We start from the raw sequence: 26,121 nt of genomic DNA on the forward strand, positions 1-26,121 counted from the left end.
CTACAAAGAAAATATAATCAGGGCCACCCTGTGGTGTAGTGAAGTTCGCGCACTCCGCTTTGGCAGCCGGGTTTGGGGGTTCGGATCCCGGGTGGAACTATGTGCTGCTTGTCAAGCCATGCTGTGGCAGGCGTCCCACATACAAAATGGAGGAAGACTGGTACAGGTGTTAGCTCAGAGCCAATCTTCCTCACCAAAAAAGAAAATATAATCAAAAGTGTGATTTTTCCCATCTAAGAATTTCTAATCAGTACAGTGTTTGCATCAAAACTAAAAATTCAAGGGAAAACAAAAATCACAGAATACATTTTAAGTTATTTTACATCATATTCATTTTTCCAAGAAGTCCCTAACATCCAAGAAGAATCCTCCTGGTGCTAATAAAACTTTCCTGTTATACATACACAGACCTGTTGTATCAGCATTGTCCACTGTAACTTTCTGCAATTATAGAAAGGTTCTATATATTTCTATGTTTCCAGAGTCCAATGCCACAGGCACTAGCTAAGTGAGGTTACTGAGGACTTGAAGGTGGCTGGTGCAACCGAGGAAGTCAACTTTAAATTTTTACAAATTTTAATTGATTTAAATGTAGATAGCCACATGTAGCTAGAGACCACCATAGTGGACAGGTCAGTTCTCTGATTTGGTTACTCAAATGCCTGTGAAAATCTACATTAATATGCATAAGGTGTCTGAAGAGCTACTGCGCACCTAATCATGTTTAATCAATTACATCAGGTGTTGAAAATGATACAACAGCAAGCTTAGTATATTTCTAGAGATGTACTGTACTTAAAGGTCTTGGTTTAGGATTAGAATATTAAAACACCCACCCCGTGTTTTTCATATTATGCAACATAATTTAAAAAAAAATCCAGTGATTCCTGAAACAGAAACACCTAAGCAAAAATCAATCAACTTTTTTCTCTTTTTGGATTTGTATGGACAGCTGAACATCAACAGCTGACTGGCACACACCAAGACATCCTGACATCACTGAAGTCGTAGACGTGACCAGGTTCATACGCGTAGCTTGTCTGCCCTTCCCAACACAAGCAGGTGCTCCCTTAAAAGAGCAGGGAGTGTGCAGAAAACAAATGGCCTGTTTTATAAAACTCTAAATTTATTCAAAGTGTTAAAAGATTTCACTCTCCCCTCCAAAATACTTTACATTTAAAAAAATCAAAACTGTTTTCTATTTTCTCAGCCACTGTCCAAGCTGCTGCCTCCCCTTCTGGGGACCAGCCTCTGCCCCTCCAACCCTCTTCCCCTCCCTCCCTTCACTATCAATATTGCTATAAGTTTGTTTATAAAACCCCGCTTCTCTTTCCCCCACCATGTCCTGCCCTGTAGGTGTGGCTTCCTTCCCAGATTTCAGGCCCTTGGCTGCAGGTGAGGCAGGTTGGACGGATGGATAGGAAGGTAATACCTGAAGAGCAGAATGCTTTGTGCTTCTGGGAGAAAGGCTGATTGGCTTTATTCTTGATCAAGTGGAGGATCTTTTTTTTTTTGCTCCATGGGCACCTGTTCAGGGCCAAATATTTGGCTTGGGGTTGCCCATGGCTGAGTAGCCCTGCCCCTTCTCCAGTTTCCCCCAGGCACAGGTCCATGACAGCCGGGTCTGATGACTATACCATTTGCCTGCCTGTGGACTGTGAAGGACAGAAGAGTGGCACATGACTAGAGTAGGAGCCCCGATTCTCAGAGTGTGGGCACCAAACAACCAGGGGAGGAAGTTTTGGTTTTTGGTAGGCAAACCAGGGTTAGCCAGGACCATGGGAGGTAGGAATGAGGGGGGAAAGGTCTAACCACATAGCTCTGGCATGAGCAATGTTCATTCTGATAAAACTCTCTCCCCTCTTCCATCCCCTCTTTATCCTGTAGGTCCAAGGATGATTCCAGACAGGAGGAAGAAAAAGACGGAAAAGATTCTGTTCTGCTGATGGGAAAAAGGCAGGAGATAACAGAGTCCTTGGGGCTGGGGGAGGCCTGCTGGAATCTGTGGTTGTCACGGCTTCCCTGTTCCGGGAGGGAGGGTGGTGGGGCCGGGAGCCAGGCCCTCAAGGCTTCATCAGCTCTGCTCCTTGTCCTTGACTAGTAAGACTGTGTGTTGGCCCCCACTGGACACAGATAAGACCACACGGTTCTCCAGCTGTTTGCCTGTCATCTCCACGGGGCTCCAGGCATCCTCCTCCTGCCCCGTGCCCAGCTGGTAGTTGGTGCCCATGCCCCAGGCAAAAACACGACCTACAAGGGAGAGAAATTTGGGCAGCTGTCTCTAGGATCTCTAGCTCCATCTCTCTGTAGCATGAGAAGCCTAAGACATCAGCATGAATTCTCGCCTCAGCCTGTAGCAGCCTGGCAATGTCCCAGTCTCTGAGAGTTCAGGGAAGATGGGAGAAGCCAAGGAGATGATGGATAAGAAAAGAGTTTCATCAACTAGAGACCACAGTCCTTACACACTGCCAAAGACGTCTCCCTGGTCCTAGGCATGGCATTCAAGGCCCTATATGACTGGCCACTCCCCAAACCCTTACACCCCGCCCCCTTCATTCCCAGGATCAGCAAGTTTTGAGACTGCTCTGGATGTCCTGTGCCCAGGATGCCCTCCTTTGCTTATCGTAAAGGACTGAACCTTCAAGGTGTAGTACATGCCTCATTTCCTCAGGAACTTTTTCCACATAATCCCAGATCCAGCATCTCCACCAGCCCCAGACTTCTTTTCAAAGCCTCCACGGCTGTCCCACTCACCCACTCAGGCTCTGGCAACCATCTGTGCACACTCTCCTCTTCTGAGCTTGCCAGGACCCCAACTACTAAGCCTTCTTTCTCTTACAACTCCCTGGCAAGCTAGCCCATATTAGGTTGTACATAAAGGGGTCACCATGGTGGAAAACATAAAGAGAAGCTTGAGTTAGGGGTCTGGAGACCTGGGGTCAAGTCCTACTGCCTGTCTGGGCCTCAGTGATATATGCCCCTTTGCTGTTTTTCTCCTCTACAGAACAAACCACTTTTATTAAAATAATCTGTTTACTCATTTTATGTTCATCAAAGCCAGAGCTTCTGACAATCAGGAGAAAAGTGAAGTCATCACAGACACTGCTCTCTGCATCTCAGCTACATCTGATGACAGATGTCAGAGCTGGCTGGGCAGTTGGGTAAGAATCACGACCCCCAGGCCCCAACCAGACCGAGTGTGGGCAACCCCACTCACCATCCTTGGTCACAGCATACCCCACAGAGGCCCCACAAGCCACTGAGGAGACGGCAGGCAGCCTGGAGATGAGGGTGGGTATGCTCTTCTCCTCAGCACCCTCCCCAAGGCCCAGCCGCCCATACTCAGCCCGGCCCAGGCTGTATGCTCTTCCTGTGGGAGGAGGGAGAGAGATGAGGAGTAGCAGAGGGCATGCTCCAGGTAGGCCAGGTGAGTTCCTGTATCGGTGGGAGCTGGTCCCCATCCCCAGGGTGTGGAGAAAGAGGTCTGCAGTGTCTCTTCCAGTTTCAGGGGAGGCCTGGGAGAACCCCCATAGGCCCCCACTGAACTCATATTTGGAAGAGCACCAGGACTCTGGGGGAAAAGGGTGACCCTTACGGACCCACATCTGGCCACACCTGGAGCAGTCCCAGGTTCCAAGGACCATGGTCTCAGGAGTGTGGCCAGGTCTGTGCCTAGCAAACACTCCACCACCAACCCAAAGGTCCCACCTTCTGAATCCATGCAGACTGTATGGTGCTGGCCACCAGAGAAGCCCACCCAGGACTTGGTGGAATTCTTGAAGGATGTCAGGTTCTGGGGTACAAAGCAAGATTCTGTGCCTGGGGTTCCTGGGGGAAGAGGCCAGGATAGAGTTGTCAGGGGTGAGGGTGTCCGAGGAACTGTCCTTTCATCCCTCCCACAGTGAGCCGCACCCCCACCCCCACCCGGGTACGGACAGCCTCACTTTATACATGACAAAACTGTGGCTGTGAGGGGCTAGGTGACCCCACCAAGGGTACACAACAAATGAGGGGTAGAGTCAGGATTGGCACCCAGGTCACTCTGGGCTATGCTGGATGCTGGGCTTGAGACTCACCAAGCTGATGGTAGTTGGAGAGGCCAAAGCCGTATACATGGCCCTCGTGGGAGATGGCAAAGGTGAAGTAAGCGCCACAGAAGGCATCCTGGAACCTCACGTGGCCCCGGCTTCCCCTGGACTTCAGCATCACACACTTGGGGACCAAGAGTCGTTCTGCAGGCAGAGAGGAGGCCAGGGTCAGTGGCAGACACACACGGCCTCTCCTCTCTGCCCTGTGTTTTCCTCCATTAGTACAGGCCTCGGAGGGAGGCTAGGCAGGGACTCTTCTCCCTGTTATACAGAAGAGGAAACTGAGGCTGAGAGAGTCCAAGTGCCTCACTCAGACTCCCACACCCATAAGAGGTAACATTTACATGGAACTTACCATGTGCCAGATATTCTTCTATGTTAACTCATTTAACTTCACAAGAACCCAATGAGGTAGGTTTACAGGTAGGTAGGTTTAGAGACGAGGAAACTATGTCCAGGGTCCCATAGCCAGTTGGTGGTAGAACCAGGATTCAAGCCCAGGGTGGTCTGGCTCCAGAGTCAGAGTTCTTAACTACCACCGCAGGTCTATATGATGTAAGCCTCAACACACAAAGAGAATCCTTCCTGCCTTTGACCTTCATCAGGGGGTGGCTTGCCAAGTTGCCCCGCCAGAGGGACCTAAGCCACCTACCAAGGCCCTGCCGGCCACCACGATTAGCAAATAATTCAGGTACACGGCCCAGCTGGCCCTGCTCCCCGCAGCCCAAAGTGTAGAGGTCGCCATCAGCTGTCAGCATCACCAAGTGGTCATTTCCTGAGAGTGAGAAGAAGGCAGGGATGCAGAGCTTGTCTGTAAGGCCCAAAACAAGGTTCTCCAACTCCTGTCCAGAGCGAGTACCCCCAGACCCACCTGAGGCCACCTTCACCACAGGCATACTCAGCTGCACTTGCACGGGCACCATGCTCTTCTTCATGGGCTCCAAGAGCCCGATCACACCATTATTGTCCTGGAAGGGAGGGGCAGAGCACTCACCAGCCAGTCCTGCCTGCTCCTTACCAGCCAGATACAGGCTGGCGGGCAGCTGCAGAGCTGTCTGGTGAAGGGCACTGGTGGCAGATGGGGATAGAGGGGTGGGCAGGAGCCAGGCCACATAGTGAAATACTTATGAATGAAATCATACGTGGTCTGTGATTTGCATTAAAGTAAGGGGAGTCGGGGAGTGGACAGGAGTGGAGAGGAAACAAGTTTGGCCACAAGTTGATAATTGTTGAGGTGAGTAGACAGGTTTTCAATATATTATTCTGATTATTTTTATGTGTTTAAAATTTTCCATAAAAAAAATTTTAAAATAACCCTGATGAGGAAATAGCTCATCGGATTCCTTCATTTTTGACATTTCAAAATAAATTAAATACCAAAGAAGCAAAACAATTTTAATGCTGAATCTGCTTTTTAAACTACATTCCTGTCTTGGAAATTCTGAGATGTGACAATTTGCCCCCCAAATCCCTGAGAAGTGTGGAAGAGGGCTGGGCCATGGCGGGGTTGAAGGCAGGGAGACGGGTGAGGACAGCAGGCTTCCTGGATCAGCCTCAGCCCAAAGGCATCCTTGACCCACCTCTTGCCCAAGACACACACTTCATAACATCAGATTCAAGGAAACAGCCAGTGGTGTAGACAGGCCTGGATGAAGAAACCAGAGACCTGGGTCTGGGCCTTGATTTCCTCACCAGTAAGTACAACAGGGGCGCGGAGATGGGTTATCCTTGGGGCCCCACCAGTTAATTCTGCCTGCCAGCTCCCATGCAGTCTTCCAGACCCAGTCTTACCCGGAAGGAGCCCCAGAGGAAGACACGGCCATCCTCGGTGAGGGCTGCTGTGTGACTGTCTCCTGCTGACACCTGTACCACCTTCTCTTGTAGTTCCACTTTCCCGGGGACCATCTCTGAGCCCTCCACTGATGTGTCCCTTCCCAGGGCACCCTCATCATTGCAGCCGAAGGAGTAGACCTGTGCCCAGGATGCCCCAATTAGTGCAAGGTCTGGCCTCTTAGTCCCTTCTTGGTTAGGCCACTCCCTGTTCAGTTTGCCACCTCCATCTACACAGAGGAATGTGTGGCTCAAAGCTCCTTCCGCAAGCCCCCCAACCCCAGGCCCTGTCCAATCCTGTGCCCCCCTGCCCCAAACCTACCTGACCACTTTTGCTTAGACACACAGTGTGCATGCCCCCAGCCTCGGCCTGCACAACATCCTCTGGAATGGCCACCAGGGCTGGCTTCTTCCTTTCCAACACATTCTCGCCCAGTCCCAGCTGGCCCACATCGCCCTGGCCCAGCGTCAGCACCAAGCCGGGTTCTGTGCTGTGGGACCTATGTGAGACTGAGGGGTGAAGAAGACAGTCCCTGAGTGTGTAGGATGACAGGAGAGAGGAGCGGGCACTGCATGGGTTCTGGGATCACACAGACCTGGGTTCAAGCCCCTGCTCTGCCACAAACCATTAGTATGACCTTTCTAAGACTAAGTTTCTTCATCTGTAAAATGGAGATAGCAACAGTACCCGTCTCATAGGTTTTTGTGAAAACTGAGCACTGTATTAACACGAGAGGGAGGAAAGGGAAAAAACGAGGCAATCGATCTTGTGAAATGAATCTTGGTGGGGAAGGGAAGAGAACAGTGGGGACACAAGATAGTTGTCCTGATTGGCTGTAAGTTTTTGGTCAGGAGCCATGGTGCCAACAGTGAGGGCTCAGGTAATGTCCACCCTTTACTGACTGCTTACTCTACTAATGTTAAATTGCTTTGTAGTCTTCCATATTACCCTACAGACCTTCCATATTTAAGATGTCGTTTTATAGGAATGGGAACAGAGGCTCAGAGAGGTCAAGGAATGTTCTCGGGGTCATAGAGCTAATAAGTACTAGAGTTTGCACTGAAATCAAGGGAGTCTATCTGGGTCAGAACAGTCTCTAGCCTCCATCCTCAGGCTGCGACTTCACTGCTGGACCTAGTCACACTGAGCCCCTCCGCTCCTATTAGGGAGCAGACTGGCGACTAAACAGAAGAGGCAGGAATAAGGACCGACACAGGTTTGCGGACAGGCACGCGCCAACCAGTGGGCGGCATAGGGCCATCTGCTGGCCAATGACGGCCGCCCGCAGCCCAGAACAGCCAATGGCTTCCAGCCCCTCCCCCTGGGGGTGTGGCCACGGCACCCAGGGCTGCCGCGACTGCGCAGAGGGTGCCCTGGGCAGGAAGCCACCCGGTCGGGTTTTCTGGTCAGAAGGGCTCGGCCCGCAGGCACCTCGGCAGGAGCGGGCGCCCGGAACGTGGCGGGAGGCAGCGGCCCTCACTGCCTGGTTACGAGGGTCTGCAAAAGACAGACACTGTCTGAGTGTGGGTCCACAGTTCCCTGGCCCAGACTGGGGGTGGACTTCTCTCCGCCCCGTCTCCCTCCAGGGTCCCCGGAGAGGAGAGCACGGCCACCTCCCTCAGATGCTACCAGGGCAGGATCTCTGTCTCCTCACAACAGCCCAGCGAGGCTGGTGCTGTTCTCGCTTCTATTTTATGAATGGGGTAATCCAAGCTCAGCAAAGGTAGTGTCTTGCCCAAAGTGACTCAGCTAGAAAGTGGCAGAACCAGGACTTGAACTCAAGTCTGGAAGTCAGTGGTCCTAACCATAATGCATTACTGCCTGAGTGCTTTTAGACAAGTCTCTGCCCCTGTACGATCCCCAGACGGTGGGATTCAATGAGCTACAGGAGACCCTCCAGCTGGGTGGAGTTCCCATACTTCCAGGCCCCTCAGCTTCAAACGTCAGGGAGGAAGGAGCCTAGTCCCCGATTCCCGGGGCTCCAGGAGGCCACTCACACCGAGAGAGATGCCAAGGCCAACTTACCCTTCGCCTTCTTGCTTTTGGGGAGGGCATCTTCTGGAGGTGACCTTCTCTTAGCTATACGCTTGGGTGGCATGTTCCTGTCCTGAAAAACCCAGGCAAGTACTCCATGTCAGAAATGGCAATCGTTTTTCCTGCTCTATTTAGGCAATGTTCATCAAAAAACCCTAAATATGGTGACAAGAATTGCCCAGCAATTTGACTTCTCAGAATTTATCTGAGAACAAGAACAGAATAATAGATACACCCAAAGACTAAGTTCTACAAATATTCTCTGCTGTTTTCTTCATAACATTCAAAAAACACAAAAACAACAAAAAATGGAGCAACCCATGTGCTCAGGGACTGGCTAGATAATATACGGTATATTCACAACAGAACAGTATGAAGTCATTAAGTGATGTTTTTGCAGATTTATTTATTGAACAGGAAGATGTTCACCATTGCCAAATAACATAAGTAGACTGAAAAGCAGTCCAACATCCCATTTTTCAGGGAAAAAAAATGCATACACATGTAAAAAAATGTGTAGACAAATATGTGCGAAGAAATACATACAATATCAATAATGGTAACCTCTGGAAAATGGGATTATGGACAAATTTTACTTTTTTTTGTACCTTCCTATATTACCTAAGGTGTTTACCAAGGAGCATTACATGTATTTTTTATTTTATTGTAAAAAATTAAAACCTTGAAGAACAACATTAAGTGAAGTATCTCTCATAACTCCCCCAATCCTGAGATAACCACTAGTAATTCTGGTGATGCATTACTGTTATTGTCAGACCAAAAAAAGAGGAAGCTATTTTCATTAAATAAAACCAAACCAGACCATTTGTGCCCTTTGATCCAAAAGTGCCACTCCTGGGAGGAACCTGGCTTTCCTAAACAGTCCAACAAGAGATAAATATCGTATGTACACGAACACACAAACACCAGGTGTTACAAAAGGGGGAAAGGAAGTCACCTATGGATGACAAGAAGGGTGTAGGACCTGGGATGATGCAGGGCAGCTGACATCCCTGAGTGCTCCCCTCCTCTAACTGCAGCCACCTCCCCCAGGTCTCCATGTCTCCCCCGAGGCTGCTGAGAACACAGATGTTCTCCTCAGCTCTCTCAATTCCAATCCAGCCCAAACTGTGTCCAAAGCCTTTTTCCTCCACACGTGCAGCTCTGGAAAGAAATCTTTATTGAGCCCTGGTCTTGAAGGTTGTGAAAGACAATCACATTGTCTAACCCTGGGCTTACAAACTCTGGACTGTGATCCTTCTGGAATGGATGGTTCGGGCCAGAGCACTTTCGAGTTATCCAGATGCAGAAATGGTATAGCACGGGGCAGTTAAAAGCACAGCCTCTGGAACTCGAAGCTAGACTCAGCTACTTTCTAGCTGTTTGACCTTGGGCTAAGCCATTTAATCTCTTCATGATTCAGTTTCCTCATCAGTAAAACGGGGATAATAATAGTTTCTACACCTTTATGAGTTGTAGGATTAAATGAGTTAATACTATAGAAATAATTACATAGAAAGTGTTCGATAAATTAATACTGGTGTTGTTATAACATCGAGGGCCTGCCCCAGGTAATGCTCAGGCACAGCTCTAATCTAACCCACCTCTCCTCCATTTTATAGATAAGGGACAGAGACTCTACCCAAGGCTACAAATGGAATGAGAACTCCAAGAGCCCTTCTCAGGTTCACCTGTGGGCCAAACCAGCACCCCTCTCCCGCATTCCTTCCTCCGCTCCTTCCAGTAGATCCTAGAGCCCCAGCCTCTCCAGGTCCCCACTACTTTATGGTCTATGAACACACAGCCAGTGGCCTCTGAATTTCTGGGCACATTTCTGCTGACTATCCCGAGGGAGGAGACCAGAGTACTGAAGATGAGGAAGCAGCCAAAGGCCTAGAACCTGTCCCGCCTGTGCAGGTGGAACTTCGACAGGTTGTGACTGGCCCAGCTCTGACTCTGAGAAGGTGGCAGTTCTGAGCCTCACCCAACTTTTGGTCTCCTGGGGTGGGACTCCACCCTTCCAAACTGCTTCTTTGAGACCCCTCTTTCCACACTAAAAACGCACATTCTGGGGGATTAGAGGGAACTGGATTCACCTGCCAGAGCTGTGGCTCGCTCGCCCCTGCTTTTGTGACCATGGTTAGCCAGCAGCCTCACCCTCTCTGAGCTGTATCCTCGTCTGTAAAAAGGGAGGCCATGACTACTTCTCTGGGCTGCCGGCAAGACTGAATGAAATGTCTGTGAAAGACTGCAGTGCTAAGCACACAGTAAGTACTCGGTACACACCAGCATTTATCCATTCATTCCACGAGTATTTACTGAGGGCCTATTACCACCGCTTGGCTTTGGGCCAGGTGTAGCAAGGACTAAGGAGACTAACCCTCTCCCTGTTCTCATGGAGCTGACATTCTAGTAGGAAAGAAAAAACACCAAATTATTAGATGGCACTGTGTGAAGGAGAGGCAAGGTGATATGATAAGAGAATAACTTAGGGTCACACAACAACGTGAACGTGCTTAATGCCACAGAACTGTACACTTAAAAATGTCAAAATGGTAAATTTTATGTTATGTATATTTTACAACAAAAAAAATAAAAAGAGAATAACTGAGATGGGGAAGAGAGTGGTCAGGGAGGTGACATTTAAGGTAAGACCTGAAATACAAGAGAAAGCCAGCAGGAGAAGACCTGGACAAAAGCGTTCCAGGAAACAGTGTTTAGGAACCTGGGGAGGCCAGTGCGACTGCAGCTGGAGCAGGATGTCAGATGGCACAGGGTGAGCAGGGGCTGGATCACGCAAGGCCTTAAAGGGAAAACAGAAAACTTTTAAGAATGACTTCACCAAATTTGCATTTTGAAACGACTGTTGTTCTGCCTACTGTAAAGAAAACGGAATGGACTGGAAGAGGAGGCCACAGCAGGCATCCACGTGAGAAACGAGTGTGCCTCGATTTGGTCTGAGGCAACAGAGAAAAGTAGACAAAACAGATCAACTGAGGAGACAGACTCGATTTGCCAGGGGATTAGATGTGGGGAGTGAGGAATCAGGATCCCCCTGGGAGCTTGGCCAAACACAAGGACTCCCAGGCTTTGGTTTAAATGATGGATGGTAGACTTCCGTTTAGTGAGATGGAGAACACGGTGGGACAAAGGAGAGGGACCTGGAGCTCCATTTTACCAGGTGTTTTCATTAAGTCTGAAGTGCTTAGGAGCCAACCAAGAAGGGATGTTAAGTAGGCAGGGCTGGGTGGGTCAGGGGGTGTGGGATATAACAGGTAGCCCTTGTTTCAGGTAGACAGCTTGTACTCCTGGCCAGGCTGGCAGCCAGTTCATTGTGTCCAGGGCTCTGTCCTGCCAAAGGCAAACCTCCCGTCAGTTCATCCAAATGACTTGTAGCAGTCAGCTGTGCCGGGGAGGGACACTGTGAAGTAGCATAGAAAAGCACTTACAACAATAAGTTCAGTGAAAAAACAGGAAACAGAATGATATCAGCACACTGGTACTGATGCTAAGCTGACCCGGAGGCAAGGCCTGGAGTGGAGATAGAAAAATAAATATGAGATGGTTGGTAACATGGGGCACCAACAAAAAAATGTGTTACTGTGGGTTGGGACCCACCCAGTGAAGATCTCCTTAGCCACCTGTGTTTTGGCTAACATTCTAGGGCATCTCACTGCAAGCTGGCCACACTGATCCCACTCTACAGATGAGGAAACTGAGGCTCAGAAAGGTGAAGTATCACACCCAAGATTAGAGGAGGAAACCAAGGTCTCAACCAAGTGGGCCAGACTCAGAGCTGGTGCCCTTGCCTACTTCCTCCGCACACTCCCGGGTCTCTCGGCCTGCCTGGGAACTGTCTCTCCTACCTTCCCCGCCCAGAAAAGACTAGAACTTGTCTCTGGTCTTCCTGCTCCACCCCCATCCCGTTTTACAAGTCATTCATGATCTTTCTAAATCTCGAGTCTGAAACAAGCTGCTTCCTTGCTCAGACTCCTCAGTGGTTCCCTCTGTCTGGAAGATAAAGACCCTATTTCTTAGCCTGGTATGAGGCCTCCAAGGTGCAGGACTGACATAACTTGGCCTCGTCCCTTACCTGTCACATCCTCCTTTCTCTTCCCACACAATCTCAGGCTGTTTACTGTTCTCTCCATTCCACTTGCACCTCTGGATCTTCCCATCCCTTATCCTACTGGAAGAACTGGTCCTCAGACTCACTTCCACTGGGAAACCACCTGTGATCCCTTTCCCAATCCTAAAGGAATCATTCTCTTCCAGGGAAATCAGGACAGACTTTTGCATCATAATGACTCTAATTTACATGTTTATCCACCATAACAATCTACTCCTTAACATATAAGCCTCTCTGGGGCAATGGCCACTCCCATATTCTATATGCCAACAAGCTTTTACTTCTGACAAGCTGAAAAAGAAGGCACTACCACTCCTATTTCACAGTAAAGGGAACTGAGGATCAGAGACGTAAATTTACTTGCCTAAACTCACACAGCCAGTAAAGGAGAGCCAGGAACAGAACTGAGGTGTATCTGATTGATTAAAAATAAATAAATAGGTCGGCTAAAAGCAAGCCACAATCCAGCAGGGGTGGAGGCAGCCTCGGTGGGCCTCCCCAAGATCCCCCATGAGCTTGGCCCAACACAAGCAGCAGAGGACAGAAGCCAGCTGAGAAGAAGAAGAGGGTGAGACCAGAGAGGAGACACTGAGGCAGCCTGAGAGGACGGGCCAGGTGGGTGATGGATCCACTGAAGCACGTGGGGAAGGACACTGGGTACAACTCCCTGCTGCAGTGCGGAGAGCACCGGCTTTAGAGTCCGACAGAGCTGAGTTCTCCTGGAGCTTGAGAATCTTCATCTCTCAAATGGAGAACGCCAGGCACTGCACAGTGCTGTTGTGAGCGATGCCGGAGGCAGGAAGGGCGATGAGAAGGCACCTTCTAAAGGTGGAACCCTGTGTATCCTCCACTGCACACATCAGTCCTTTATACAGACGCCCTCTCTCGCTGCTCTGGGTGTGTTTTCCTAACCAGACAGTGAGCGTCTGGGCTGGGAATAAGTAGTATTCTTTTGTCCTCACCCCTCAACCCCTAAGAGACAAACATAGCTTCCATCTTTCTGGAGCTCATAGTCTGGGAGAAGAGTAAGAGAGACACAGTCACAAATAACTAAAAGTTAGATACAGAATCAGCTTCCACCAATAGGCACCTGTGGCGTGCCAGCCTCTCCCAGAATGCTCACACCTGCCCTCTGAGGTAAGCATGATCACCCTGGTTTTATAGATAAGAGGCTCAGTGGAAGGCAGCCCAGGCCACACAGGGGTGGGAAGAAATCCCAGATCAGGGCTGGAGCTCTGCCCTCCCCTCTGGGCTTCAGTTTCCTGTTTGGTGAATGAAGGCACACCAGACAAGACAGTCTAACAGGGGCCTGGCATTCCTGCTGTGACCCCGTGACCTCATTTCTACAAAGGGAGACAGAGTCCTCTCTGACCACAGCAGCTGTCCTCCCACCCCCACGTCAGGAGGCAGAGATTTGCTGCCAAACACCAAGGCTGAAGAATCTCTTTGTGAGACAGGTCCCCAGGAGGAAAGGGAGGAGAGGGGCTCATCTGTCAAGAAACATTTGCTGAGCTCCTGCTGTGTGCCAGGCACAGAGCTGGTTACTTCACCCCAGGGATGCTTTCCGGGGGATCCCCCAAAAGACAGAGCTGTGCCTGGCCTTATGTGTGTTCATTTTCCCCAGGGGAAAGGAGCTACAACTTCTACCAGATGCTAGAATCACTACTTTAGAGAATATACATGATGTTACTAATCCTCACCATATACCTGTGTCATTTTACAAGTAAGGAAACTAAGACTCAGGGGGATTGGGAGGGGGGCCCAAGGGCACCCAACTAGGAAGGTGCAAAGCAGAACAGGATTCCTGTTCTTGGGATGTCTTCACAACAGGAGCCTGGTGAACTCCTAAGTCATCTTTCCAGACTCCATTCCCAGGCCCTTGGGTAAAACCTTCCTTGCCTCCCCCAGCCTGGCCCAGTGTTCCTTGGTCTTGCATTCTAGACCTTTCAAGACCCAGCCCCAGCTGCCTCATCTTGTCACTCCCCTCCTTGTACCCTGTGCTCCAGATGCAAACCCCTGTGGTAGCCTTGACCACAGCCCTCACCTAATCCTTCATGCCTTGTACGTGCTGTGCTCCCCGCCTGGAGCACCCTTACCCCTCCACCTCAGGTCTGCCTGAATAACTCCAATGTTCCTTCAAAACTCCGTTCAAGAGTCACCTCACCTGCAAAACCCTGACCCTCCCAGGCAGGGTTGGGTGACCCCCTCCCAGTTGCGTATCACTCCATACCCTCAGCTTCTGCTAGGGCCCACAAGTCACACTTGGTTGGAGCATCTCAATTAATACCTAATGAATGAATGACTTGCCAGCAGCTGCGCCCCTTGCTCCACGGGCATACTTCGGTGATCACAGTGAGCCGTAATTGTGTCCCCAGACGGGTCTCCCCAAGGAGACGGGGAGCTCCGTACAGGCCACATGGGGCCCTTCTCACCACTGCAGCCCAGCCCTGCAAGCGCGGCACGGAGGAGACAGCCGGTAGAGAACGTGTAGACAGAAGAGTTGACGCGGAGTTCACAGCACACCTCTCCAACGGATCAAGAGTCGTCGTCCTGGCGCATGTGGGCGCTCAGATTTCTGTCCCTGCCGCAGACCCTCACCAGCCTACCCTGGAGCGCCTAAAGCAGACCCGCGCCGGGCAGGATTCCTCCCCTCTGTGCCATCCGCGTTCTCCAAACGAATGCTGAACACAATCGCTTCTCCCGTTTTGGAGAGGCAGCCCCGCCAGGGCGCCCGCCCCGGCCCGCGAGGAGCGCGGCTCTGCGCACCGCGGTCGGCGAGGTCACGGCGGCCGCGCGCACCGCAGCCGGCCGCGCTCCGGCCGTTTGAATCTCCCGCCTGCGCGGGCGCCGCGGGCCGGGCATGACAGGCACGGCGGCGGAGGGGCCGCGCGGCCCTCGCTCGGGCGAGGCGGGGCCCGGCCAGCGCCCGAGCACCCCGGGGCCGGGGCCACACGCGCCCCCACCCGCGCCTTCCTGCCGCCCGGCTTCACGTGCGGCCGGCCCCGCGCGCCGCTGGGGCGCGCGGGCAACAAGCCCCGGTCCGCCGCGGACGCCCGCGCGCCGACGGTGGCCGTCCCGCGCGCCGCCCTCCGCCCGGACCCTCCGCCCGTGACGGCGGCGACCTACCTCGCTGCAGGTCGGCCACAAGGAACTCCTCCGCTCGCCGGCCCGGCCGCGAACTGCCCCAGAGCATGCGCTCTGCAGGCCTCCGGCCCCGACCCCGGGCCAGAAAGGAAAACAAAGAGCCCGGCGGCCCCTGGCGGCCGCCCCGGGAAGTGCAAGTGGCGCGCTCTGGCTGGGGAGCTCCTGACCAGGCTCTCTCCATCCTCGCCCGGGTGTACTGGGTGTGTATTTTGGAGACTCCAAACAGGGACAAGTGGACTGACAACCAGAAAGACTGCTTTAAATCGAGGTATTTTGGGGAAAGTCTTGTGTGGAAGAGACTGTACGGAGGAAAGAGATAATGATCTTCCCTGCTCTCAAGAGAAAGATGAGAAATCAGACTATCAACAACTACACAGGGCTCTGACAAGGGTACGCACAGGGACATCTGGCTCAGCCTGAGGCTTAAGAAAGGCTTTCAAGTTAAGTCTAAGAGGGCAGGGCAGCCTAGGAGAAGCACCCCTTGCAATGACAGGAAGCAACGAAAGCCCGGGGTGGTTACGGGAAACTGCCAAGGTTTGACCGGAGCAGAGGGTGCCTGTGGGAATGTCAGGGGAGAGAACTGGAGAGGGACAGACCATGGCAGCAGGATCCTGTGTGCCTAAGGAATCCCGCCTCTATCCTGAGGCAATGGGAACTCTGGAAGGGATCTGAGCACGTGAGTGACATAACAGATTTTTATTAAACAAAATGGAGAACGGACTTGGGGAAAGGGAAACTAGGAGTTGGGGGAACAGGAGCGAGGGAGATCAGATAAGAAAGAAGATAAGGGGGGCCGGCCGGGGCCGAGTGGTTGGGTTCCCACACTCCGCTTTGGCAGCCCAGGGTTTCACCGTTTTGGATCCTGGGCGCAGACATGGCACTGCTCATCAGGCCACGCTGAGGCGGCGTCCCACATGCCACAACTAGAAGGATCCACGACTAAAAATATACAACTATCTACTGGGGGGATTTGGGGAGAAAGAAAAAAAGAGGAAGATAAGGGTGTGAATTGGGGTTGCCAGCTGGTGATGGAAAATAGGCACCAAGCAGACTACCCTCTCCTGTTAACACACTCCTTCTTCAGGATGGATTCGAACAGTCCTTGAGGATTTCAGGTGTTCCCCGAGGTGACCTTCAGGGCATCTGATTATGTCTGGAGGTTCCCCATGTCAGGGCAGTGAGCTCTGCTGAGGGTATTTTCTTCATTTCATATTGATTGTGACTCTGAAAGTCATTCTATCATACCTCAACTCTAGACGGACACTTTTGATGAGTGTTTACCAACTGAATTTCTTCGACTACGCAAAGCCCACCCCAAAGCACTGTCCATCTCCAGGGTCTCTTACCTCTCCAAGTTTACCTCTGCCTCCATCATGGACTTCTCTTTTGGATGATATCCTGTGAAATTTCTCCAAGTTTTACCCCTGGGGTCTCTGATCTCTCTCTGCTGTCTTCCTCCAAGATCTTATTCATTCACGTGACTTAAAGTAATTGTAAAATGATTATCATCACCTATTTCGTAAAACCCTTTGTGAACCACAGAAACACATCTGTCCGTGTCCATTAGCTTATTTGTTCATCACAAAACCCTCATGACATTTGGAAAACGAGAAAAATGAGGTTCCAAGAGGTTAAGCAAGTCCTCTGGGGTCATCATCCAAGTGGTAAAAGGGGACCAGAACTCTCATTCAGGGCTAAGCCATCACCTTTTAACTGAGAGGGCAGTTCTTCTCGTCTGGTTCTGACCTCTACCTTTCAGTCCTATGCCACTACCCCGAAGACCCAACACCCAAAATAAAACTCGTTTCCCATAATCTGGACTCCAACTTCTGCCTTCAAGCCAAGGTTAAGATTCTCTGAGAAGTATAGATTCAGATCTTAACTTTTCCGACTCTTCCCTCTCCTCTCCTCTTCATTTTTCTATTTCCGCCCCTCTGGTCTAATGCACCATCCTCCTGGCCTCTGCTCCCACCTCTCATCCCTTCCCCTCCATTTCATTCCACCTACATCCCCAGGTTAGTCTCTCTAAATCATGGCTGTGAGACCTTGCCCTGCTTATATATTTCTTCAGTGCTGTGCTTGGAGCACCAGGTGGTAAATGTACCAACTTGTTGATTTCCCATTTCCCCCTTAGCCTCTGTGCTGTACTCTGAAGGCCCCCATCCATCCTCATTCCTACCTTCTCAACTCTGTCTAGGCTGTTCTCCCTCCCAGGTGCCTTCCTACCCAGCTGAAACCTTGATATATTTTAAGGCTCAATTCAGTCCTCATCTCTGTGAAGCCTTCCTTGGCCCCACTTACCTTTTCCTTCTCTGAACCTAAATATCTATTTTGTTTCACACTCTATCATTGTTTTATTTGTTGAACACAAACCACAGTAAGGTGAACTGTCAATTGAACCTGACCCAGAACTGACACAGATAGAAATAGAAAGACATTAAAAGTTATTATAACTGTATCCCATATGTTCAAAAGTTAAGTAGACACATGGAAGATATAAAGAGACCCAAAGTGAACTTCTTGACAATATCTAAGAAGACAAATACACTGAAGAAGATAATATCTAAGAAGACAAATACACTGGATGGGATTAACAATAGATTAGATACTGCAAAAGCAATGATTTGTGAACTTTAAGGCATAGCAATAGAAACTACCCCAAATGAAACACAGAGAGAAAAAAGAATTTTAAAAAAGTGAATTTAGCATCAGTGAGCCATGGAATAACTTTAATTGGCCAAATATACATGTAATTAGAGACACTGAAAACAAGGAGGAGCTGGGGACAGAAAACGTATGAAGAAATAATGGCTTAAAAATGTCCAAACTATGAACCTACACATCTGTGGTGGTTAATTTGCATCAACTTGGCTAGGCTTTGGTGCCCAGCTGTTTGGTCAAATACCAGTCTAGATGTTGCTGTGAAGGTATTTTTTAGATACCATAACATTTAAATCAGTAGACTTTTTTTTTTTTTTTTTTTTTTGAGGAAGATTAGCCCTGAGCTAACATCCACTGCCAATTCTCCTCTTTTTTGCTGAGGAAGACTGGGCCCTGAGCTAACATCCACGCCCATCTTCCTCTACTTTATACATGGGATGCCTATCACAGCACAGCCTGGCAAGTGGTGCATAGGTCTGCACCTGGGATCTGAACTGGTGAATTCTGGGCCGCTGAAGCGGAAGGGGTGAACTTAACCGCTGTGACACTGGGCCAGCCCAAATCAGTAGACTTTGAGGAAAGCAGATTATCCTTTATAATGTGGGTGGGCCTCATCCAGTCAGTTCAAGGCTTTAAGAGAAGGAATTCTGCCAAGGTTGTCTCTGGGTTCAAGACTGCATAATCTGGGATTTCCAGCCTGCCAACCTGCCCTACAGATTTCAGACTTGCCAGCCCCCACAACCATGTGAGCCAGTTCTTTAAAATAAATATCTATCTATCTACACACATACATTCTATCGGTTCTGTTTCTCTGGAGAACCCTGACTAATACAAAATCCAAGAAGCTCAAGGAACTCCAAGTGCAAGTCCATCAAAATCAAACCCATCAAAACCAATAATAGAAAATCTTAAAAGCAGTCAGAAAAAAGATGTTATGTACAGAGGAAGAAGGTAAGGATACAACAGAGGAACAAAGGATACAATGCAAACAAGATGACAGTGGAGCAACAACTCTCAAGTACTCCAGCAAAATTATATCTAGTAAAGTATATCCCGCAAAAACATCTTTCAAAAATGAAAGTGAAATTAAGTATTTTCAGACATACAAAAGCTGAAAGAATTAATCACACACACAGACACAAAAATCACCAGCAGACCCATAGTAAAAGAAATGTTAAAGGAAGATTTTTGGGCAGAGAAAAGTGATACCAGATGAGAATTTGGATCTACACAAAGGAATGAAAAGCACTGGAAATTTAACTGCATGAATAACTATGAAAGATTTTTTGGGGCTGGCCCGGTGGCTCAGCCAGCTAAGCGCACGTTCCGCTTTGGCGGCCCAGGGTTCCCAGTTCGGATCCCAGGTGCGGACATGGCACCGCTTGGCAAGCCATGCTGTGGTAGGCGTCCCACACAGAAAGTAGAGGAAGATGGGCACAGATGTTAGCTCAGGGCTAATCTTCCTTGGTAAAAAAAAAAAAAAGATTTTTTCTAATTGCGTGTTTAAATAAAAATAATGTATTATGGGTTTTGTAACACATATAGAAATAAAATACAATAACAAAGACTGGGGTGAGAAATGTAAGATTTCTGTACCACAGTAAGTGAAGTGATACAGTATCAATCAAAGGTAAACTCTGCTAAGTTAAAGATATGTACCAAATTCTAAAGCAACCACAAAATAAAACAAAGTTATGGCTAGTAAGCCAACAAAGATAAGATGGAATCAGAAAAAGATACTCAATTTTTTAAAAAAAGGCAGAAAAAGAGGACAAAAGGAACACAGAATAGATGAGACAAACAGAAAACATATATCAAAATGAGAAGACTCAAAACTAAGCAAATTAATCATATAAAAGCAAACAAGATCTAAACACTCCAATTAAAAGGCAGAGATTGTCATAATAAATTTAAAAAAACAACACAACTATACACTGCCTGCAAGAAGTGCACTTTATATAAATATACAAATAAGTTAAAAGTAAAGGGAGGGAAAAGGCATACTGTGGTAACACCAGTAAAAGAAAGCTGGAGTGGCTATTATTAATAGGAGACAGTAGATTTCACAGCAAATAATATTATTGAGATAAAAAAGGTAATGATAAAGGAGTCAATCAAAATGCAGAATCCTAAACATATACGCAACTAATAACAGAACTTCAAAATACATGAAGCAAAAACTGATGAACTTGTAGGAGAAATAGACAAATCCACAACTACAGCTGGAGATTTCAATACCCCATTCTCAATAACTGAGAGAACATGTAGGCAGAAAACCAGCAAGGATACAGTAGACTTGAACACTTTCAATCAATTAGAACTAACTGACATTTTATAGAACACTTCACTTTTCTTTTTTCAAATAACAGTACAACACACATTCTTTTCGAGTGCGCGTGAAACATTTACCAAAACAGACCATATTCCAGGTCACAGAACGAGTCTCAGTAAATTTAAAAGGATTCAAGTCACACAAAGTATATTCTTTGACCACAGTGGAATTAAAGTAGATACCAATGACAGAAAGACCTTTGGAAAACTCCTAAACATTTAAAAACGAACACTTTTTAAGTAGCCCACAGGTCAAAGATGAAATCAAAAAGGAACCTATTCCACTAAACGCCTATATTAGAAAAAAAGAAAGGTCTCAAATCAATGACCTCAGCTTCTGTTTTGGGAAACTAGGAAAAGAGGAACTAAACTCAAAGTAAACAGAAGAAATAAATAATAAAGATCAAAGCAGAAATCAAGGAATTAGAACACAGAAAAATGGAGTCGTCAACCAGTGTTTGCTATGTATCAGGCATAGTACTAGGTACTGAGTTTACACATAGGGTCCTATTCCTTGAGGATTCCCCAACTAGTAGGTTAGATGACTATCACCTGAAAAATAATCACATCAGAATGCTAATTATCATGATGGAATGCTCAAGGTGCTGGTCCTGCCTGGGAGAGAAGCCATGCTATATACTTAGGGGAATGGGAAGTGAGGATGGAGGTTGCGAGTTCAGGGTCTAGAGACACAGACCTTCAATTCCCACTGTGTGACCTTCGGCAAATAATCTAACCTTGATTGTCTTCCTCCTCTATTATAAGGATTTAATACAAGTCCTTGCACTCCATAGGGCTGTTGTAAGGATTAACGAATGCCAAGCACATGGCAAATCCTCACCAAATATCAAGTACTAGCATAAAGATGTGGGTTCCATCCATCTGAGGGAAAGACATGCACAAAGAAAAGGGGGAAAGAGGGAGGCATGGCCAGGGAAGGGCTCTCGCTCCCTAGGACTATACTCATCTCCACTTAGACATTTTCCAGAGTCAAGTAAAGCTATGCACATAGCAGGTTTATAATTCATTACAACTGAGACTGAGTTCTTACAGTGCAGTGGTTACTCCATTAGCTTAAAACAAGAGTTCTGCGGTTTAAACTAGGCGGAAATATTTTTCGAGGTGCGACATGCGAGCACAGGTTCTATAGTCAATGCCTTGCTCAGACTCACGCTCTATCAATTACTGGCTGTGTAACGTGGGCAAGTTCCTCAAATCCTCCAACTTCAATTTCCTCATCTGCAAAATGGGCACAAAGAGACTGCCTACTTTACAAAGGTGCATGGGATATTAGATGAAATAACGTATGCAGACTCCACCCCACAGCCTTCTTCAAGGCTAATAGTGTATCACATGGTCTTGGAGTTAGATTCAAATACTGTTACTTACTAATTAGGTGATCTTGGGCAAGCTACTAACCCCTGAAATCTTTCCTTTTCTCTCTTGGAAAGGCAGGGGGTGGCTCTCAGTGAGATAAGCCTGGTTTAGTAGTGGACAAATGGTGGTAGACTTTATTCAGTAATACTCGATACTATATCCCTAGCTGTTTGCGTGGGAAGTTAGAGAATTTTAAACTCATTGTACTCATTGAGACTGTAAGCAGCTTTTTACAAATATTAACTCACTTAATTCTTACTAGAACCCCAAGATGTAGGTACTTTTATCATCCCATCATCCCCATTCTAGGGATGAAGAAATTGAGGCAGAGGTTAAGTGGCTTGCACAAGGTCACATGAACAGCAAGTGGTTTTATCAGAATTCAAACCCAGGCAGTCTTGACTCTGACTTAACAAAGACTGTCGATATGCAGAAAAAGACCAGAATAGTCTGGAGGTCTACAGGGAGGTTAAGTGGCAAGCTGAAGCTTGAGGAAAACACAGCGGGACCTAGAATACAGCCTGACATCTTTGCTTTAGCTACAGTTGGACACCATGAGAAATATTTCCTGCCCAGCATCAGCTACCCAGCTCTACCTGATAATTTATACCAAAAACCCTATAAATCCTCTGGCTGTAAGGAAAAAACACTATTCATTTTACTGAGCATCTTCTCTACCAAGACAGTACTTGGTAATAATACCAAAATGAGAGCTGGACAGAGGTGGTCCTGGGGAGAGAAACAGGATCCTGCCTTGCATCCGGCTCCCTCCGCCAAGTCTGCAGGGGTTTGATGCATTTGTAGAGGCTCCGCTTCCTAGTTACGGATGTGGGCAATTATCTAGCCTTTCTGTTCCTGGATTTTCCCACTTGAAAGTGGATTAGATTAATAGGTACCCAAATTGCGGAGATTAACACGACAAATGCTTAGAGCAGTGCCTGGCACAGATAAGCATTACAAGTGTTGCTACCAGTTCAGGCAGATGACCTTAGGCCTCACTGTACTCCTGTCAAAACACCCAACATCTTCCAGAGTTATTGTCCGTAATCATGGCTGTTCCGTACTCACTAGTTCTCAGCACCCTTATCCTCTTGCCCTGAATACTGCCTTTCAGACTGTCCACCTGGCCATCCCCCATGGCAGTTTGGGCCATGATCCAATAACCCCCCATTCCCTTAAACCCGGCTCCAATGGCTTCAGGAGTTTACTCACCCTATCTTGTGAAATTCACTCATAGCCCAACTCAGAAACCACTCTTACCTTCTAGGTGGTTCCCTACTAGTCCCCATCCTTCAGGGCCTCGTTTCCCTCTAATGCTGGCAGCTTGTACATGGGCTTGACAAGGGTTCCATTGTGACTCATACATCATTCACAGGTAGCCTGACAAATCTTCAGGCCCAGGTGTACCACTTACAGATCGCAGAGGCTTTAGTATTAACAGCTGTGTCTTAACATTTGAACCAAATCATGTAGTTGTTAACGTCAATTTGCTTGTACTACATTATGAGAAACTGAAGACAGACTGGTCCAATTAGGAACTTGGATGTATCATTCAAAAGCCACGTCCAGCGGCCTATGGTATCATCTGAGAACACACCTAAATTCATTAGAGACCAGTGCCTTAACCATTTCCCACATTTGAATTTAACTAGCTATCTGACTATAATGAAAACGAGATTTACCCAAGGAGCTATTACATGGGCCCTATGTAACAGTGAGTCAGAATATGCATTTTCCCAACACTAAACAAGTGACAATACTAAGCTAAAGAGAACCAATCAGGCATCAACTGTAGTATTTTTTCTAACAAGCAATTCCAGCCATAGAATGCTTTTTAGCTGCCAGCGATCACATTTCCACATAAAAACGAAGCACACAAATATGCATAATCATCTTTATTATAGTTTATAAAAACATTACAAACGGATATGGATTTCTTAAATGAAAGGCATCTAAGTTCTGCTTTCTGTTCAGGTTTAATAGTTAGAAAATCCAGTTTACTAGAGAAGGGTAAAAAAGGCGATGTAGTATCTTAGTGTCATTATGGTAAGTTTTCAACTCACAGGCATTCTGAATGGGTCTTATGGTCTCTGGGCCTCCTAGGCCAAAGGACCATAGTCATAACAGATCTGCCCATACTCAGTGTCTTCTGGAACTCTTCATAAATTTTTGTGGGCACCTGGCCAATGGAACATACTATTACTCTACCAGTTCTGAAGGTTTGGTTTTAGGGCTACACATTAGAATTTGCACTTTTAACCTCCCGTTCCCCTTTGATTTAATCTAAAGGGCAGTTTTTAAAAGGAGTCAAATGCATCCAAGATTATAAGATTTTCATATTGTCCACCTTATCTTCCAAAAATAGTATATTAATCACTTTACCAAGTCTCTCTGCCAAAGTTTGGTGGTGAGGTTCTTCTCTCCTGAATGAAAATGGAAAAAAAAAAAAAAAAAAGAGGATTAGACTCATATTTACCATCTTACTTAAACTGCAAATTGTATAGTAGATGTTTCCTGCATGGTTTGTCTCCTCAGTCATGGTCCACAGGACTCTGAGAAGCTGTAGGAATATGCAGGCGCAGACTCAAGGCCCGGCTTCATCTCCAACGTTGTGGAAAAGGACTGTACATCACGGGGCGGAGCCCTATGCTCCCCTACGCCACCTGGACAGAGCCCGGGGAGAGTGACCTCCCGGGGTATCCACGTTGGAACGCCTGATTAAACAGCATTATTACCCCTCAAAACATTTAAGAGATTTCATCCCATACTACACATGTAGATCTGAGACTATTTCATGGTTCATCTACTGAACCCGTTATTCATTGTAGGAATATGCATATGCGCAACTTGATCTCCTCTATGGTGGAAAGGATTGTCCATGATACTGAACTCTTACCTTCTTTACACACATGGAGGAGACACACGTTATATGGCTCATGCGCAAGTTGTGCTACCTGACCTTGGCTATGACACCGAAACGGTCAGTTTTTTCATTTGCAAAGTAGAAATCTTCCTCATCACACGAGAATTAAAGATGTAACAATGTATCGAACAGTAGCATCATGTTCGCGAAAGGAACTAAACTCAGAATGGTTAAATGTTTTACGCAAAATACTGACAGGCAAACACTGATGAGCCAAAAGCAACCCGTAGTTTTACTCACCTCAAATCATTTGGAATCTTGAGCAAACACTGCAAAACAAGGTAGGTAAAAGCTTAATCCAGCAGTACCGTAGAACCGATCAAAGCAAATTTTTCTTTCACTCCGGATCTACTTAGATCCAGGTGCGGTGCTCTAGAGCTGTTTCCTGCATGGTTTGTCTCCTCAGTCATGGTCCACAGGACTCTGAGAAGCTGTAGGAATATGCAGGCGCAGACTCAAGGCCCGGCTTCATCTCCAACGTTGTGGAAAAGGACTGTACATCACGGGGCGGAGCCCTATGCTCCCCTACGCCACCTGGACAGAGCCCGGGGAGAGTGACCTCCCGGGGTATCCACGTTGGTTACAACATTTTACTTAGACTACCGTGCTAGGAATTAATTTCATCCAGCTGATAGCGACTTCCCAGGGACATCCATGTAGAGATGGATCCTAAACTCCCGAAGTGTCAACGAAAGTCAAGTTCAAGGCCAACCAGCAGCCACACATCAGTAATCTGAATTAACTTTCAGCCAGGTACCCCAAACATATCCAGAAAGCCCAACAAGCCATTAGCACGCTGCCAAAGAAACGGTAAATGCAGAACCGTTGAGACGGCAATTATAGCTCATGCATTTTTTAACCGACCATCTGGGGTCGGGGTTACCCCAAATCGTTAAAACAAGTGGCAGCAGCATCAAGAACCGTCCGTTTCGAAATCAGAACTCTGAAACTCGCATGGGCGTCAGGAATGTCCTGCGGACACTGCACTGAGGCGGCCAACGCGCCTCCTAGGACGTAAGGTTAACAAACGGCGCAACAGGGAATAGCGAGAAGGGGGCTGAGCGTTTAGCTGTCGGCACGCAGTAGCAGCCCTGCAGGCCTCCGCGTTCCCGCGCTAGCAGCCCTCGGGGACGGCCCAGCCCCGCGGCTCGCGCGGCCTCGGCGGCCCACATCCGGCCCACCCCCATTGCAGGGGAAAGTTAGTTTGCAGGACGCCGCTGAAGCGAATCCTTGCAAGTTGTAAGACGCCCACGGGAAGTCTGGTCGGCGGACCCAGGATAGCAGATCAAGTGCAGACGAACCACCCGGGTAGAAACACTCACCAAACAAGCCCACAGTGCAGCGTTAGCCCTCTCCCAAAAGACCGACTGGTCCCCCGGCATCCGTATTTATAGCTACTGAAGCGCGCGGAAGTCAAGAAATGACCATTGCGCCTGCGCCGTGCCATGCGCAGTTAGGGAGTTAGAAATTCGCTAAGGGTGCTGGGAATCTACTTCAGGTTAAGCCCCACCCCTACCTGGCTCAGAGTCCTCTCGCGACACTAGACCCTTCGCGCGGGACTTTGCTGTTGAATGTAAATTACGGAAACTGAGTTTTGTTAAGT

General features: G+C 48.1%; 1 protein-coding gene and 2 non-coding genes across 30 annotated transcripts; all 3 read right to left on the reverse strand.

Annotated features, from left to right (window-relative positions):
• Positions 1-964: 964 nt before the first annotated feature.
• Positions 965-25,928, reverse strand: RCC1 (regulator of chromosome condensation 1). Of its 28 annotated transcripts, XM_014737165.3 has the most exons (14): positions 25,841-25,919; positions 24,759-24,787; positions 23,978-24,018; positions 16,573-16,707; positions 7,945-8,026; positions 7,351-7,416; positions 6,241-6,428; positions 5,880-6,059; positions 4,960-5,056; positions 4,741-4,863; positions 4,077-4,232; positions 3,709-3,828; positions 3,218-3,370; positions 1,106-2,250 (listed from the first exon to the last, which is right to left on the reverse strand). In XM_014737165.3, the coding sequence occupies exons 5-14, from the start codon at positions 8,015-8,017 to the stop codon at positions 2,075-2,077; spliced, it is 1,332 nt and encodes a 443-aa protein (XP_014592651.1). In that variant the 5' UTR covers positions 8,018-8,026; positions 16,573-16,707; positions 23,978-24,018; positions 24,759-24,787; positions 25,841-25,919; the 3' UTR covers positions 1,106-2,074. The 28 variants fall into 28 exon arrangements, with proteins under 28 accessions (NP_001192140.1, XP_014592651.1, XP_014592652.1 ...); XM_014737166.3 differs by lacking the exon at positions 16,573-16,707 and having other exon boundaries at positions 25,841-25,921; XM_070246022.1 differs by lacking the exon at positions 7,351-7,416 and having other exon boundaries at positions 25,841-25,916.
• Positions 24,101-24,304, reverse strand: LOC111772642 (small nucleolar RNA SNORA73 family). The gene has a single exon (XR_002806646.1). It is a non-coding gene; the product is annotated as a small nucleolar RNA SNORA73 family (small nucleolar RNA).
• Positions 24,895-25,098, reverse strand: LOC111772643 (small nucleolar RNA SNORA73 family). Its single transcript, XR_002806647.1, has one exon. It is a non-coding gene; the product is annotated as a small nucleolar RNA SNORA73 family (small nucleolar RNA).
• Positions 25,929-26,121: the final 193 nt, after the last annotated feature.

The sequence above is a fragment of the Equus caballus genome, chromosome 2 (genome assembly GCF_041296265.1).
Source record: "Equus caballus isolate H_3958 breed thoroughbred chromosome 2, TB-T2T, whole genome shotgun sequence".
Taxonomy (NCBI): Eukaryota; Metazoa; Chordata; class Mammalia; order Perissodactyla; family Equidae; genus Equus; species Equus caballus.